The 18,523-nt window shown below is 36.3% G+C and overlaps 1 protein-coding gene across 3 annotated transcripts; it reads left to right on the top strand.

The window, feature by feature from the left end:
- The first annotated feature begins 2,926 nt into the window (after positions 1 to 2,926).
- kars1 (lysyl-tRNA synthetase 1) lies at positions 2,927 to 17,196 on the top strand. Of its 3 annotated transcripts, XM_048185561.1 has the most exons (15): positions 2,938 to 3,084; positions 5,176 to 5,306; positions 5,473 to 5,614; positions 5,711 to 5,876; positions 8,568 to 8,661; positions 8,753 to 8,939; positions 10,102 to 10,227; positions 10,343 to 10,462; positions 10,551 to 10,713; positions 12,103 to 12,276; positions 12,368 to 12,453; positions 13,888 to 13,973; positions 14,257 to 14,383; positions 16,472 to 16,615; positions 16,748 to 17,196. In XM_048185561.1, the coding sequence occupies exons 2-15, from the start codon at positions 5,188 to 5,190 to the stop codon at positions 16,778 to 16,780; spliced, it is 1,767 nt and encodes a 588-aa protein (XP_048041518.1). In that variant the 5' UTR covers positions 2,938 to 3,084; positions 5,176 to 5,187; the 3' UTR covers positions 16,781 to 17,196. The 3 variants fall into 3 exon arrangements, with proteins under 3 accessions (XP_048041520.1, XP_048041519.1, XP_048041518.1); XM_048185563.1 differs by lacking the exon at positions 5,176 to 5,306 and having other exon boundaries at positions 2,927 to 3,084; positions 16,472 to 16,609; positions 16,743 to 17,196; XM_048185562.1 differs by lacking the exon at positions 5,176 to 5,306 and having other exon boundaries at positions 2,927 to 3,084.
- Positions 17,197 to 18,523: the final 1,327 nt, after the last annotated feature.

Raw genomic sequence — 18,523 nt, 5'->3', positions numbered from 1 at the left:
TAATTACAGAGTTGTGCTTTTGTTGTCAATCATGCATTTGGTTCTGAAAATCAATTCCTTCCTGCAGTACCAGAGACAGCAGTTTCAGGACTGCATTTCTAGGATCTTTCTTTCTTTCTTTCTTTCTTTCTTTCTTTCTTTCTTTCTTTCTTTCTTTCTTTCTTTCTTTCTTTCTTTCTTTCTTTCTTTCTTTCTTTCTTTCTTTCTTTCTTTCTTTCTTTCTTTCAGCTACACCAATTCTACTCCATTAGAGGAGACCTGAATTAAAACTCAAGCAAACAGATGCAAAGACTAGACCCACAGAAATTTTCAATTTTTATTGTCTTTACAACGTTATTTTTCAATCTGTGAAAGTGGCTGTAATCGGCCTAATGAGAAAAACAAATCATTTTAAATTTAAGTTAGGATTAAATAACTATTAATACGTATAACTATTAATTGTAAGTACAGTTGTATAACTTTATTATTTTTCGTTTGAGTTATTTCCTGTGTTTGCAATAAATGAAGAGAACTGCAGTAACGTTTTCTGAGCAATAGAGGTCACTGCGCTCGGCCAACAGCATTTTCTGGTTCCTACATTTCCCACAAGTCCTACGTTTCATTCAGTCACCTGAAAATGACTAGACAAGACAGATCAGATAGGACTATGTTTAAAACGTTATAACTATGATTTTATATCAGTCAAATATATTTTACATATTCAGACAACATAGAAGCTACCTTGTATATTGTTCAGTGCACAGCATAAATGAGTACATCCCCTCTGAAACTTCTGAAAGTCAGCAATTACTCAATTACTTAGAAGACATGTCAGTGTGCTTATAATGTTAATAATATTATTTTATAAAATTGTTATATCTTATAATGTTATAATGTTCCAGCAAGTCTGCTTAATCAATTACCAAAGAAGCATGTCAAAATTATTCAGGAAAATAAGATTTTCTTATCAAGGTGATAAAATTTTGTGTAGCAAAACTGAGTACACCTTCCTAAAAGTTACACCAGAAAACAAAATAAAAATTTTATGGTGTAAGTTTAAGGCAAAGTTTGATCAACAGGTAAGTATGTTGAACCAAAACATTTAAAGAGAAGTAATTTCTTGACAATTAAAAGTGTTATATAGCCCACTGAATCATTCCCAGACTTAATGCTGACTTATTTCTCAGCATAAAAGAGGACAGTGCTACAAGAGGATTACCAAATCATTGTTTTAAGTGTTAAAATATAGCAAAATTAACACAGAAATTCAAAAACAATGGACTTGTGACATTTTAAGCTTTCGTTTAGTGATGAGGGATTTTTCTCTTTTGCTAGACAAAGAGCAGGAGAAATACCAAGCGAGTGTCTCAGAGCCAGCAAAAGCTATGAAAAGAGTGACTGTTTATCTCACAGAGTAAGATGCAGCCTGCAGAAATGACATGCATGGTTGTTGTTCTCACTGGAACTAACTACTGTAGCCAAAGCACAATAAAGTCAGTTAGCCATTTCCAAAGCCCATATTTACAAAACATAGATTCTGGGAATCAATACTCTGGTCTCATGAGACCAAATCAATCATTGGATCTAACAGCATCCAAAATGTTATGGTGTTGCTAGAGGAGGAGTACAGTGAGAAGTGCCTGGTTCCCACAGTAAAGTTCAGTGGTAGTAAAGCTCTTATATAGGGATGTATGAGTGCTGAAGGTGTGAGGGAGTTGTGTTTTATCAATGCTGTCGTGAATTCACACACCACTGTGTAATTTAATACACAAACTTGAACAGAAGATGTTACCCTTTCCTCATTCCCTGCATTGTTGGGCATTTTTTCAACATGACAATGAGGATATGCATTTTCCCCAAGCTGAAAAACCTTCTGTGCACATGTATTGCACTCAATCTTAACACTCTTGAGCGCCTGTGGGGGATTCTGTAGAGAACGAGTTGAGCAACACTCCCCATTAAAGATCATTTAAGGAGCTCATCATCCAGGAGTTAAACAGGACAGATGTGACAATTTGTCATGAACTTGTACCCAAGTTCTTGTACCAAGAAGGGTCAGAGCAGTATATTCAAAATTATGGAGCTTGGAGGGCATACTAAGTACTAGAATATTATACATTTGTTAAATTAAATCTAGGGTGTACTTATTTCTGCAATCCTTAATTTAAACAAAACTGGCTAATTTACTTATTTTATGGCTATTAATGTTATATATTTCTCAGTGTTTATTATGTATATATTTAATACATTTCAGTTTTGCCATCTTTCCATGAACTGTATTAGTGATCATAAAGAAAATACATCTTTTGTATTTGTTGAGAGGGCACTGTATATAAATCAGAGCAACTGAAGTAAAGTTATTGAAGAGAAAAAATATATTAACACTACTTCAAAGGAGATCTAATTCACCAAATTAGATCTCCTTTTTTAATTCACAGAATTAAAGAAATATATTAACCAGGTTAAATACTGATACATTCCACATGTCAACATATCAATAATGGGAGGGTTATGTGAAACTGTAGAATTACAAAACTGATGCAACATGTCAGAAAATTTCATAAACTGGGTGGGGTGGAAGTGATAGCCCTATATATATATATATATATATATATATATATATATATATATATATATATATATATATATATATATATATATATATATATATATATATATATATATATTATTGTTTAATTTGTAGATTTTTGATTTTTTTTTATTTGATTTTTGATTTTTTTGTTTTATTATTTCTTTTTTAATATATTTATTTATATTTTAGTTTCATAATTTAACCATTTAACCATAATGTGTAACATAATGTGTTATTCATTTTATATTATAAATGAACAACTCTCTTGGTGTTGTTAATATGCATATATTTATAAAATAGATAAAAATAAATAATTACAAGAAGAAAAGAACTGATGCAACCCCAAGCAACGGCACTTTTACATTGAAATGTGGTTGAACATTAGCTAGTTTATTGCAGCAGTGTTGTATATCTGGCTTCACAGCGCGGCTGCTGGAGTGTGTTTGGCGGAAGAGCGCGGAGAAGAAGATGGCAGACGGAGCTGTCGTGGATGGAGACAAACTCAGCAAAAAGTACATACATATACATATCCATTCATAGCATTACAGCGATTATGCTGATTTTGTACGAAACACTAAACATAGGTTTGCATGTGTGTATTGTATGGCTTAGCGCGACTTTCACTGCTGTTGGATTCGGATAAAGCGTATGCCGGGCAACGTGGTCAGTTAGTGAACTCGACTGACAGCGTGTTTTGATACCGATTCATCGTGTATAATGTTTGTGCCGATAATTCTCTCTCGCCAGCATCCTTGCGAATACGTTTATTCTTGTAAATGGCACAGCCGGCTGCACTTAGTTGTCCAAAAGACAACTTCATTGCCCATAATTCCGTGAAGGGTCTGCAGAAAGCTAATGGCGCATTTGTTTAAGAGAGGTCAGAATTTTCCGTGACTCTTTAGTGTTTCAAAGAACCGATTCGGCGATTATTTTACGTCGTGACTTCGTAAACATATCTTAATGTAACGTCCTCGCGATTAAAGTGTCTTGTTTTTGCTTTCACTATCGGTTTTGGGGTCAATACGAATCGGACAAAAGCTGAATTCGGAGTTGCGTACAGAAATTGTTAATTCTTGTATTATTGCAACTCAGTTTTTGCCATGAAGGTAGCCTTAGATGCTGACATGGCAATTTAAATATATAAATTACTACTACTACAACAGAAATAGTTAGAATAGTTTGCTGTTTCGAGTTCAGCTAAAGAGATTGTTCTTATTTGTGAACCGACTCAAATGATTCATTGGAAATATTCGACTCAAAAGAACGACTCTTAAGTGGTCAGCTGTGTTTGTTGTTTTAAAGGATTAGTTCACTTTTAAATTAAAATTTCTTGATAATTTACTCACCCCCATGTCATCCAAGATGTTCAAGTCTTTCTCTCTTCAGTCGAAAAGAAATTAAGGTTTTTGATGAAAATATTCCAGGATTTTTCTCCATATAGTGGACTTTAATGGACTCCAAACGGTTGAAGGTCAAAATTACAGTTTCAGTGCAGCTTCAAAGCGTTCTACACGATCCCAGAGGAGGAACAAGGGTCTTATCTAGAGAAACCATTGCTCATTTTCTAAAAAAAATTACAATTTTTATACGTTTTAACAACAAATGCTCATCTTGAACTAGCTCTCTTCTTCTTTTTTATTAGAATTCCAGCAGTGTAGATGCTGCTAAGTGTATTACTGCCCTCCACAGGTCAAAGTTTGAACTAATTGTTATATACTTGCACTAGCATATTGTATATGACAATTTAGTTCAAACTTTGACCTGTGGAGGGCAGTAATACACTTAGCAGCGTCTACACTGCTGGAATTCAAATAGAGAAAAAGAACAGAGCTAGTTCAAGATGAGCATTTATGGTTAAACTTTTGAAATTTTAAAAATATTTTAAGAAAATGAAAATGGTTTCTCTAGGTAAGACCCTTATTTTCTCATCTGGGATAACTGTAAAATGTAATTTTGACCTTCAACCGTTTGGGCTCCATTGAACTCCACTATATGGAGAAAAATCCTGGAATATTTTCATCAAAAACCTTAATTTCTTTTCGACTGAAGAAAGAAAGACATGAACATCTTGGATGACATGGGGGTGAGTAAATTATCAGGAAATTTTAATTTGAAAGTGAACTAATCCTTTAAAGTAGCATTATAATTGCAGTATTTTTATTCTAGAATTTGTCTACATGGTAACACTTTACAGGAAGGTTCTGTTAACATTACATAATGTTAATTGTAACATTTACTAATATATCATTAAAATCACAAGTTATATCTGTTAATGTTATTTAATGAATAAGCTAACAAGAATTCACAACAAACACTCATATTTATATTAACTAACCTTAAAATTAAGATTATTACATACTGAAACAAATGTAATGCTCATTGTTAGTTAAAGCAGTAACTAACATTAACTAATGGGACCTTATTGTAAAGTGTTACTGTCCACATTATTTGAAAAAACAACAAAAATTATACAAATATGTATTTATGAAAGTGAAAACGAATTACAAAGTACAATGGTATCACCATATAATATAATTTCTGGTACGTTTTTGTAAGGGTGCAATAAATCTGACCCTAATTTTTTGTTTTGATTCATCAAATAGGGCGTTCGCATCATGTTGACTCTGGTCAGAATATGCAGGCTGCAAGCGTTCAGGGCGCAGACGTTTGCTCTTCCCAGTTCACAAAGCCTGCCTTTGCTTATTCAAGGAAGTCGCTGGAGAAGTGGCAAAAGGTTGGTGGTCTTTCCATTTAATGTGAAAAGCGACCAACCTTTTGTCACTAAAAAAAAAAATGTGCTTGCTAGAGACTTCCACTGCATGGATGTGCAAGCTTTGCGACAGCAATTCTAGTAGTGTTTCTCCGCATGGTGACTGAGCTTCTACCCTATATATCTTTAGTGAGCTGAAAAGGCGCATGAAAGCTGAGAAGAAGGCAGCTGAGAAGGAAGCCAAGGTCAAAGAACAGCAGGAACAGAAGGAGACCAATGACAAGCCACAGCAAAATGCGTATGGGGCCGATGAGGAAACCCTGGACCCAAATGTACATTGAGTATTGATTATGGAAGTCACATTTCTGACATAAAGATTCAGTATCAGTTGTAACTGATTCATCTTACCTCTCATATTTTCCATACAGCAATACTTCAAGATACGTTCACAAGCCATTCAAGCCTTGAAGGGAACAGCTGAAGACCCGTATCCTCACAAGTTCAATGTGGACTTGTCGCTTACTGAGTTCATTGAGCGATATAACCATCTTCAGCCAGGGGACCACTTGACAGATGTTGTCCTCAATTTATCAGGTAATTGTTTCCTACTTGTATTTTAAGTAGTGAAGCACCAAAATGACCAAAAGTTTTTTTTTGAAGAGAATGTGCCTCCATATACCTGAATTCGCTAAGTCATTTCAGTATAAAGGGACAATACAAAACACAGGTTTTGCTATAAAGTTGTTACTCAAGGATGGATCAGTACCAACTGTTCTTGATCCAGTTTATTGTCACTGGAGTGATACTGGTCTAGTTTACCAGTTTATTAAAGGATTAGTTCACTTTCAAATAAAATTTTCCTGATAATTTACTCACCCCCATGTCATCCAAGATGTCCATGTCTTTCTTTCTTCAGTCGAAAAGAAATCAAGGTTTTTGATGAAAACATTCCAGGATTTTTCCATATAGTGGACTTCAATGGACTCCAAACGGTTGAAGGTCAAAAGCTTATGCTGTATGTCCTACGCCTTCCCTATTAAACTTACGGAAAAAATGGATCTGGCGCCGCGTTCGTTACGTAAGTAGAATAGGGAAGGTGTAGGACATGCACCGTAAGCTTTTTGAAGAATACGGAAAGCGGAAGCAAGTACAAGGCGATGTTTGTGTTTATAAAGCATATACAGTTCTATTTTTGTAGAAAATGACTGATCGTTTCGCTAGATAAGACCCTTATTCCTCGTCTGGTATCGTTTAAATCCCTTTGAAGCTGCACTGAAACTAATTTTGACATTCAACCGTTTGGGTTCCATTGAAGTCCACTATAAGGAGAATAATCCTGGAATGTTTTTCATCAGAAACCTTAATTTCTTTTTGACTGAAGAAAGAAGGACATGGACATCTTGGATGACATGGGGGTGAGTAAATTATCAGGAAAATTTTATTTGAAAGTGAACAAATCCTTTAAAGGAACACTTAATTTTTTTTAAAAATAGGCTCATTTTCCAACTCCCCTAGAGTTAAACAGTTGAGTTTTACTGTTTTCGAATCCATTCAGCTGATCTCCAGGTCTGGCGGTACCGCTTTTAGCATAGCTTAGCATAGTTCATTGAATCTGATTAGACCGTTAGCATCTCACTCAAAAAATGACCAAAGAGTTTCGATATTTTTCCCATTTAAACTTGACTCTTCTGTAGTTACATCGTGTACTAAGACCGACGGAAAATGAAAAGTTGTGATTTTCTAGGCCGATATGGCTAGGAACTATACTCTCATTCCGGCGTAATAATCAAGGAACTTTGCTGCCGTACCATGGGTGCAGCAGGCGCAATGATATTACGCAGCGTCTGTGACCCACTGTTTGCACAGGGAGAAGAGTCAAGTTTTAAATAGGAAAAATATCAAAACTCTTTGGTCATTTTTGAGCGAGATGCTAACGGTCTAATCAAATAAGACTTTAAAGCTTTAACTTTAAAGTACTTCTTGTACTGTTATATTCAGCTTTCTATGATTTTCTGGAGTGAAAACGGACTCTTCATCTTTTGTGTGAAGTAAAATAAACTTCGTAAAACTCATCAGTAAAGTTTTGGCCATCATTTGGACGGGGTCCGCTGCAACAGGCTTGTACTAATAGTGGATAAAAGCAAGATATAACCATGAATAAGTTAAACTAAACTATACCTGTTCTGTCTCCATGCAGCATATATTCTCTGGCTCTGTAGGCATCATTGTCAGACTCCGGTTCAACCATATAAGGCTGAACACTGATACTGACAGTTTCTGACATTTTCAGTGCGTGAGATTGTCCTGTTTTGTTGTTGCATGAGCTCTTGAAGCTCCGCCTTCTTGAAAAGGGGCCAGGAGCAGCAGCTCATTTGCATATAAAGGGACACACACAAAAACAGCGCATTTTTGCTCACCCCCACAAAGTGGCAATTTTAACATGCTATAAAAAATGATCTGTGGGTTATTTTGAGCTAAAACTTCACATACACACTCTGGGGACATCAGAGACTTATTTTACATCTTGTAAAAAGGGGCATAATAGGACCCCTTTAAATGGTGGCTGTACGCATTTTCATAACACATTTATTCAAACATACATTGAATAAAGAAGACAACAAGCTAAGTAAAAATGTAGCGAATATGTAATAGTGCATACATTTAGTAAATACTCCTCTAGAGTCATTATTTTATGGTCATTCAATGGCTTTCCTGAGGTAAATGTAACGTTAAGTGACAGTTTACAAGCTTTTTTTATTGACATCTTTCAGTGGTTGAGAACACTGAGCAATTACATGAGACAGAATACATATCAGTAAGTTGTATTGTATCATTCAACACCTTCTGATACTCAGAATGTTTAGTGAATATTTTTTCACACATCAACTGAAAGCCATCCATCCATCGTGTCCACACGGCTGACATGTTTGCCTGTTGCAGTTTATCTATGTTATGGACATGAAATACACGCTGATAGTCAAAATATGGCATCGGAGAATCACTAATTGAACATCTCTGTTTCGGTCAGTGATTTTGGTTCTCCAAAACGGCTTCTTTTTTTTCTTTTTTTTGCTGTTTCAGCTGAATATTTTTGGTTGCCGAAAGTTCACTAATTTTAAGCAGTTAAAGAAATCTTCTGGGTTGAATACCACATAAACGCCACAAGTCCACCCACAGGCGTTGCTAATGCTTAACACAAATTTCATCCACCTAGAAATGTGAATTTTACAAAACAGTTTGATATTTTCCTTATTTTGTGCTTTTATGTTTTTGCTTGATTGAAAGGTCGTGTTCACGCTAAGAGGGCTTCCGGTGCCAAGCTGCTGTTCTATGACCTGCGAGGAGAAGGAGTCAAGCTGCAGGTCATGGCCAACTCCAGGTCGGATTTGCATTCTACGCCATCACGTTTCACAGGCATTTCACATTTTTGACGCAGTAACATAACCAGTGTTTTGTTCTTTTATTCTTAGGAACTACAAGTCAGAAGAAGATTTTGTGCACATTAACAACAAATTAAGGCGCGGGGACATCATTGGTGTCCGGGGGAACCCTGGCAAGACAAAGAAGGGCGAGTTGAGCATCATCCCAGTGGAGATGACGCTGTTGTCTCCGTGCCTTCATATGCTTCCCCACCTTCACTTTGGTCTGAAAGACAAGGTAAAGACTAGTAAGACACAGCAAAAATAATATGGGTAACACTTTATTTTACAGCGTCATTGTTACACGTTACATGTAGTTATTGTAGTAATAGCTAGAAATGATGCATTATTACATGCAATTAACCCTAAACCAAACCCTCATCCTAAACCTATAGTAAGTACATGCAGTTAATTATTATTACTTAGTACTTATAAGTATAATTACACTGCAATACTGACACCTTAAAATAAAGTGTAACCCTTATATGCAACTGACAGGGACATATCGTATTATGCTTATTAAAAAGTGTTTACTACAGAAAGAATTTACTTAAGTGCATGCAACTGAATGTAATGTTTTCGGACACTTAATTGCATTTAAATGAAAATGTATTATTGTTTAACTTTAGAGCAATTTCATATTTACTTTTATTGTCTTTGAAATAATGCTAAATGTGTACTGCTGAGTTTACTGACAAGCAGTTATCGTAATGTAATTTCCATTGAAACTTGTTGTGTATTAAATATATTTGTAATTATACATTTGTAATGATGTTGCAATTTAAAAAATCAAAATAGATCAACTTTAAATATAATATCAAATAACACTACAGTTAAAATTATAATCACATACTTTACATGTGCTTTAGTCAACACATCAAATGATTTATAAAACAATGATTTACTATAATGTACTTTAAAGTGTAATTTTTAATTTGACTTTTTAAAAGCACGTGTCATGAAAGTGTACTCTTAAGTGGCCTTTTATTTCATTAATATTCAAGTGCAGTTTTTTGAAAATACTATTCAATGTATAATATAAAATTGTATTTTTAATATTACTTATTGCTCTGTGCAACGACATTGACTTTTTAGCGTTTACACACTGTCACAGTCGGCAGTAGATGCCCATTAGTGAATTTATCTGATGTATTATGTGTTATGCAATGCATTCAGAGGAAGGGTTTCCATCTTTCCAAAATAAATCAGTTGAATTTAGAGCAAAAAGCTGCATTTTATCTGTTCAGTAGAGTAAAAAGGTTTAAGGGGAAATTAATTTAATTGTTTTGTATGCACACTCATCTGTTACTATGCAAGAGGACTTTTGCATTTGGTAATATTGAATGCTTCATTCATCATTCATGATCTGCAGCATGATGTTTTTTTCGTTGTTCCTTTAGGAAACCAGGTTCCGTCAGCGATATCTGGACCTGATTCTTAATGACTTTGTGCGACAGAAGTTTGTTACCCGTTCCAAGATTATCACTTATCTCCGCAGCTTTCTGGACCAGCTTGGGTTTCTTGAGGTAAGGATGTTGTCCACAAGAAGGGATCTTTGTAAAAAACAAGCAGTGCAGATTGAGAGAGGTTATTCAGTTCCCCAATGTCTTACTGGTTATGATTTATGAATGTGTTTTACAGGTTGAGACACCAATGATGAATGTGATACCTGGTGGTGCTGTAGCAAAACCTTTTGTCACCCACCACAATGAGCTCAATATGAAACTCTTCATGAGAATTGCTCCTGAGCTTTACCATAAGGTAAATGTGTCACTGCAGCAGCTGGTCAAATTTGAAACATTGAAATTCTTGAGTTATATTGAATATCTAACTTTCATCAATGTTTCAGATGTTGGTAGTCGGAGGAATCGACCGCGTGTATGAGATTGGGCGTCAGTTCCGTAATGAAGGCATCGATCTCACCCACAACCCGGAGTTCACCACATGCGAGTTCTACATGGCTTATGCGGACTATCACGACCTGATAGAAATCACAGAGAAGCTTCTCTCAGGTCTGTTAGGCTACGTTCACACTGCATTATTCAGTTCTTTAGTTCTTGCTCCTAGTGCTTCTTAAAGGGATAGTTCACCCAAAAATACAAGACAAATACAGAGAAATGTAAGATAAATACAAGAAAAAATACAGATAAGTCGTGTCAGTGTATAAGTCACATTTTATTATTACATTCTGAAATGTAAAATACATAAAACGAAATGTTTTCCGCAGCGGAAAATACAGTCCTCACCCTCATATGCCTATAGGACCTATAGGACTTCCGTTCATCTTTAGAACACAATTTTTGTCCATCCATTAAAAGACCATGCAACCAAAAAATTCAAGCTTCAGAATGCTAGTGTTTTTATGAAGAGTAATTCATTCATATGGATTTCTATCTCTATTCATATGGATTCCTTTTATGATTTTTTTTTTTTTTTTTTTTTTTTTCATGAATTTTTGCATCTCTCAGGTTTCATTAAAATATCTTCATTAGTTATTTGTGAATGCATGTGTGTACATATGCATGTATAAATATGTACATAAAGTTAATAAATGCAGAAGGAACTATAACTGTGGTTAGATTTTTGTTTGCATAAGGAAAATTCGGAGGAACCTCTGATTCAGTTTCTGTTAAGCTTATCTGTACTCTACATATTTCTCTATGAAAAAAAAAATCTTCATTAGTGTTCTAAAGATAAAGGGAAGTCTTGTGGGTTTGAAACAACATGTGTAAGTAGTTAAATGACAGAATGTTCATTTGTGGGTGAATTAAACCTTTAACATTGATATTTTGTAGCATTTTGAACTATCATGATTTTCAGTGATAGGGATAGTTCATCCAAAAATGAAAAATCTCTCATCATTTACTCACTCTCAGGCCATCGAAGAATTAAGACTTTCTTTCTTGAGATGAACGCTTGAATATTTTTAGGAAAATAATCAGTCTTTGTGTCCATGATATAGTAGTCCATATAATGCAAGTAAAAAAAAAAAAACATTAAATTGACAGAATTACAGAATTTTAATTTTTTGGGTGAACTATCCATTTAATGATTGCTTACGGTCTACTGTAATATGAGCGTTCATGAGAGGGAAGTGGAGACATCATGTGATGTAGACATCGATTCACTGGGGTCACATGGGTTACCGTCTCAATCGCTGTTTGTGAACACACAAGCGGCACCCATTGACTTGCATTACATGGACACACAGAGATGCACTATTTTCCTAAAAATAGTTGTTTATCTGGCGAAAGTCATATACGTCAGGGATGGCATGAGGATTAATAAATGATGAGAGAATTTAAATTTTTAGGTCAACTATCCCTTTAATTCAAATCCGTTAATTTGTATAACATTATGTGTTTGAAAACATAAGTGAGGTTTCTTTGTTGCTTTCACAGGAATGGTGAAGCACATTACTGGAGGTTATAAGGTGGTGTATCATCCTGATGGTCCAGAAGGACAAGCCCAGGAAATAGACTTCACTCCTCCCTTCAGACGGATCAGCATGACTCAAGACCTGGAGAAGGAATTGGGAGTGAAGTTTCCAGCTCCTGACTCCTACGACAGTGATGGTAAACAAAAGAAGATCTGTTGAACCACTACATGAATATTTTTTTTAAAAAATAGAGCTTTTCTCTAAAAAAAACTCATGTTTTTTGACAGAAACACGCAAGTTCTTAGATGACCTTTGTGTTCAGAAAGAAGTTGAATGCCCTCCTCCTAGAACGACTGCTCGTCTTCTTGATAAGGTATGACGCTCTGGCCAAAAACTGCCACTACAATTGAAATGAGCGACTGCGATGGAAAAGAGCTCAGAGCCGGATTCACAAAACATTCTTAGGAGTAAAATTCTTCTTAACTGCTATTTTCTTTTTATTCTCTAATTTAAGAATACAGTTAAGAATATGCTTTTGGGAATACAACATTTCTTAAGTTTATTCTAAAGACAAAACATTAGAATGGTTTTAAAAATCATCGTTAATGACCTCATAAAGTTAGGATAAACTATACAAATTATGTCATGAACCGACAGCCACTCCGGATCATGCCTGTATTACACATTGACGTCAGAAGCCGTGGCGTTGCTCAAACTTTGCTTTTCAAACAGGAAGACACAAATTGCTCTAAAAAATGCAAAAAAAAAACCCTAATCTCCACTTATGGATAAACTTAATGAGTACCTTTAATGTTTTCAGTGTTGTGCAGCCTGTACATATCTAAAAAAAAAAGTGTTTTGGGGTTTCATGACCCTTTAAATTCCCAAGGTAAGATGTTTAATACATTTTAAATATTAAAGGGATAGTTTGGCCAAAAATTAAAATTCTGTCATTTACTCACCCTCAAGTTGTTCTAAACCTGTATGAATTTCTTTCTTCTGCTGAACACAAAAGAAGATATTTTGAAGAATATGGGTAACCAAACAGTTGATGGACCTCATTGACTTCCATACTATAGAAGTCAATATATTGCTCGTTGTTAGTTAATGCATTAACTCATGTTACCAAATTAGACCTTATTGTAAAGTGTTACCTTTTGGCCTTAAAGGGTTAGTTCATTTATTACTCCCCCTCATGCCGTTCCACACCCGTAAAACCTCAGCTCATCTTCGGAACACAAATTAAGATATTTTTATTGAAATCTGATGGCTCAGTGAGGCCTGCATAGCCAGTAATGACATTTCCTCTCTCAAGATCCATTAATGTACTAAAAACATATTTAAATAAGTTCATGTGAGTACAGTGGTTCAATATTAATATTATAAAGCGACGAGGATATTTTTGGTGTGCCAAACAAACAAACAAAATAACGACTTGTATAGTGATGGCCCATTTCAAAACACTGCTTCAGGAAGCTTCGGAGCATAAATGAATCAGCGTGAATCATCTTAATTTGCATTCCGAAGATGAATGAAGGTCTTATGGGTGTGGAACGACATGAGGGTGAGTAATTAATGACAATACTTTCATTTTCATTTTTACTAATCCTTTAAATGGCAAATACTTGCTTGGCCACACAAAGAACACAAGCAGACCAGTGAAACTGTATAATGCTCACAAAAATATGTATTAACACAAAAAGCACTCCTTATCATAAACAACTGAAGCTATTTACAAATGATGTATACATTGTGTTCATGTACACGTACACATTTTAAACTGATTTTGCCATATTGTTGTTGATAGTTGGTGGGCGACTTCCTGGAGGTGAAATGCATCAACCCAACATTCATCTGTGATCATCCACAGATCATGAGTCCTCTAGCTAAATGGTATGTGCCTGACTTTGATTTCTGGTTTTTCACTGTATGGTTAAAATACAAATGATATAACCCACGGGTGTCCAATCCTGCTCCTGGAGGGCCAACGTCCTGCAGATTTTTAGCTCCAACCAGCTCCATCCCACTTGAGTCTGAAGACCTTGATTAGCTAAATTCAGGTGTGTTTAATAAGGGTTGGAGCTGAACTCTGCAGGATAGTGGCTCTCCAGGAGCAGGTTTGGACACCCCTGATCTAACACATTCAACTGATGTTTTTTCTGTCTCTCCTCCTCAGGCACAGATCACAGAAAGGTCTAACTGAGCGCTTTGAACTGTTTGTGATGAAGAAGGAGATCTGCAATGCCTACACAGAGTTGAACGATCCTATCAGACAGCGAGAACTGTTTGAGCAGCAGGCTAAGGTGAAGCTAACTATCAAATACCTCATTTTCTGTGTTGATCTTGCACTAAAGATTAATTTCCAGGTACTTTCTCAGTTTTGTCCTAAGATAGTGCTCTATGGAAGTTTTTGACTCTACTAAAGCATAAAAATCCCATAATATGTTTGCAGATATTTATTAAACATGCTGAGTTCACATACTCGTTTCTCTGCAAAACCATTGCTACAGCCAGTTATTTTACTTTGAAATTTGCGTTCCGTGTCGGAATTTCTGTTCAAGACCGCACATTGCCAATTTACCCAATAGTATTTCGCCACCCCGGGTTGCCAGTTTGCGGAAAACACATGCAGCGAATTGCAGCCATGGAAGCCAGCGAACAAACAAACTGGGTCAGAGATCGCAGATTCTACCTGACCTAAAAAGCCTCAGCATCCATCGAACGGGAGCATATTAAAACGCAATATCAACTCATCATAAATCAATAAATCAACTATTTATCTTACAGTGTGTAAGTCTCCTCACCTTCCAATATCAATTGAGCCCGCTCCTGTTGCGTGTCTTTAGACTGGCAACCCGCGTGAGCGTCGCGTCTGAGGAGGAGAGGGCGGGGCAAACAATATTTTGAATTTGGACTGCAGTACCCATTTCAACCACTAGCTGTCATTCTTACATAGAGACACATGTTTTGTTTTATACATTTTTGCAATATTACTTGAAACTGTCTTTACTAACTGATAAAAGACTATTTATTAGGTGCACTGAAAGGAATAATATTAATATACATCATCTGTGCACGAGGTAGGGCCTTAAAAACATCAGCCAATCGTTTGTGTGATCATCGCGTAAACGATTGGCCCTCTGGCTTGTCAATCACTGCCGTGACGTTCCTTTTGGGAGACGAGCACGGCTGTGCGCTCCAGTAACTTTCCACACTCCACAGGCGCCGCATGCAATGTTTTTGTCAGGAGACAGGAGTAACAACTGCAGATTATGAGTTACCTGCGGTGAGTCCGACATAATGAATCCACTAACACGACACAGCGAATGCCGGTGGTAAACACTCGTGTTCCAATACTCGTGCACGAGTTTTGGGAGGCGTTCCCTCAAAATGAGCTGTGAAGGAGGGGGGTTGTTCTTACGCATGCGCTCATTTCACAAACTCACTAACAGTCTTTGGTTTCTCAGTCGACGAAAAGATCCTCTGTAGCACCTTTAACCTTGCCTGATGTGAAGTGTGTGTTGCAAACGCGAGCATTTTTGATGATCGTTTCTGTCCAGTCTGCTCGTTTTATTGTGTTTAACCACAACTGTCGTTGTTTTGTTTTGTTTTTTTTGTCAGGCAAAATGAGATAATTTCAAATTGGAGCCTGTACTCCGATTCTGGCATCCAACAACACAAGATGACGACATTTTAAGCTTCTTATGTAGCCGACTATAAATATTAATGGCCAACAAACTAACAAACTAGCTGGTTTGTATTGGCCACCAGGGTTGGCAGGTTTTCACAACAAAACCCGCCAAATTGCTACGCAAAACTAGCCCAATCGTGTTTCGAGGGGGGTCCCCTGGTAAAAATTGCATTTGAAAGGATAAAATCCGTGTTTTTGGTGGGGTTCCCATTGTAAAATTCACATTTCGGGGGATAAATATCATGTTATTTGGGGTCGCTTCAACCCGCGGACATGAAAAACAACCCGCACAACAGTGTTAAAGTAGCAATTCCATGGCAAAACCACAGACTTGGCAACACTGTTGGCTGCCTCCAGTTTGCCTCCAGGTAACGGCGTGACATCGGCACAAAAATGGTCTATAGGGGGCGGCGGTACTGACCACACATTTTACAAGATGTATCAGTGACACTCAGCCTCTGTTGCACACCAAATCCTCCGACATCGTCTTGTCAGTCATCTTACTATCTTCACGTGATTAGTGAAATCTGAACGACTACCGCAGCAAGTCTAACCATGTCCCTCTAGGGGATCTGTAGAATGTGTTGTTCATTTTCTGTGCATTTCCGAATTCAAATTTAGGCTTCGGTCACATCCCTAACAAGCTGCTTTGTCTAGAAAGTGCCCTCCAGGTGAATGAATGTTCGTATTGTGTCCACAGGCCAAGGCAGAAGGTGACGATGAGGCGATGTTTATTGACGAGACCTTCTGCACTGCCTTAGAGTACGGCCTTCCACCCACCGCAGGATGGGGCATGGGCATCGACCGGCTCACCATGTTCCTCACAGACTCCAACAACATCAAGGTATGACCCACCATGACACCTTTTCACTAGAACTACACATTGTGGCCCTATAAATAAATCAATCAAAGATGATTCTGTGGATCGTTTGAAATTAAAACCACGTCTGATATGAATCGATGTGCTCTACTTCAGGAGGTGCCTTCTCTTCCCTGCCATGAAACCTGAAGAAAATAAACCAACTCCACCTGCAGAGGGCACATCTGTGTAACTGACTTCATCTGAGTGAAGATAAACACAGCCCAAGGATTTCGTCCATCTTTGGATTTCTTGATTCAACCTGAACTGTCCAATTTATTGTCACTGTTGAGGGTTATATATTCAAGACCTATGCACTGTCCGTTCTGAAGGGAAGGATTTCAGCAGTTCTTTTAACATATACGGCTCAGTTTTATGGGGAATAGGAAACCTGTTTACCTGTCTCTGTTGCCCATTGTCGATTTTCCTGCAGTTTTGTGGCCTGGGGTGATGAAACGAAGATGTTTCTCTGACATATTTGGGATGATCTTCTGTACAACTGTATTTTTTAACAAGCTCAAAATGGCTGTTCAATTGAATCACATTAAATAATGACTTAAACAACCCAAACTGTTTGTGTGTTTTGTTTCTATATCACAGATGGAGATAATCTCAATTATTTTCTCTCCTTTTGTTTCAAATAACTGAAAATTCCTCCTCAAAATATGCTATTTTAAAGCAGTTTTGTGATGGTAGTTGTCAATTTTTGAGTTATACTCTAAACATCTCAACACAAATAGCCCCAACAAGTATGAATGTCACTGCATTAAATATCCAGTGTGTTTAACCATTTATAGGATGAATAATATTTGATATTTTAATATAATCAACATTATACTGTTTTATAAAATTATGTGGACTGGTGTTGAAAATTAGCATGTGTGCTAAAACACTTAAGGGATTAGTTCATTTTCAAATTCAAATTTCCTGATAATTTACTCACCCCCATGTCATCCAAGATGTTCATGTCTTTCTTTCTTCAGTTGGAAAGAAATTAAGGTTTTTGCTGAAAACATTCCAGGATTATTCTCCATATAGTGGACTTCAATGGCCTCCCAAACGGTTGAAGGTTAAAATTACAGTTTCAGTGCAGCTTCAAAGCGATCTACACGATCCCAGATGAGAAATAAGGGTCTTAACTAAAACCATTGGTCATTTTCTAAAAAAAAAAATTAAAAATTATATACGTTTTAACCATAAACGCTCGTCTTGAACTGGCTCTCGTCTTCTCTATTTTTAGAGTAATACACTTAGCTGTAGACACTGCTAAGTGTATTACTGCCCTCCACAGGTCAAAGTTTGAACTAATTGTTAGATACTTGCACTAGCATATTGTATATGACAATTTAGTTCAAACTTTAACCTGTGGAGTGCAGTAATACACTTAGCAGTGTCTACACTGCTGGAATTCAAATAGTGAAGAAGTAGAGAGCTAGTTCAATTTGAGTATTTATGGTTAATGTATAAAATTTTAATTATTTTTTTTTTTTTTTGAGTGATGGTTTCGCTAGATAAGACCCTTATTCCTCGTCTGGTATAGTTTAAAGCCCTTTGAAGCTGCACTGAAACTAATTTTGACCTTCAACCGTTTGGGCTCCATTGAAGTCCACTAAAAAAATGAAATCCTGGAATGTTTTCATCAAAAATCATAATTTCTTTTTTTACTGAAGAAAGAAAGACATGAACATCTTGGATGACATGGGGATGAGTAAATTATCAGGAAATTTTCATTTGAAAGTGAACTAATCCTTTAAATATCCAGTGTGTTTAACCATTTATAGAATGTATAATATTTGATATTTTAATCAACATTATAGGCCTACTATAAATTATGTGGACTGGTGTTGAAAATTAGCATATGTGCTAAAACACTTAAGAAAGTGCATATGGTTT

Source organism: Megalobrama amblycephala, linkage group LG3 (assembly GCF_018812025.1).
Source record: "Megalobrama amblycephala isolate DHTTF-2021 linkage group LG3, ASM1881202v1, whole genome shotgun sequence".
Lineage (NCBI taxonomy): Eukaryota > Metazoa > Chordata > Actinopteri > Cypriniformes > Xenocyprididae > Megalobrama > Megalobrama amblycephala.
Note: the sequence above shows the minus strand (reverse complement) of the source record. Positions and strands in the feature narration are given on the sequence as shown.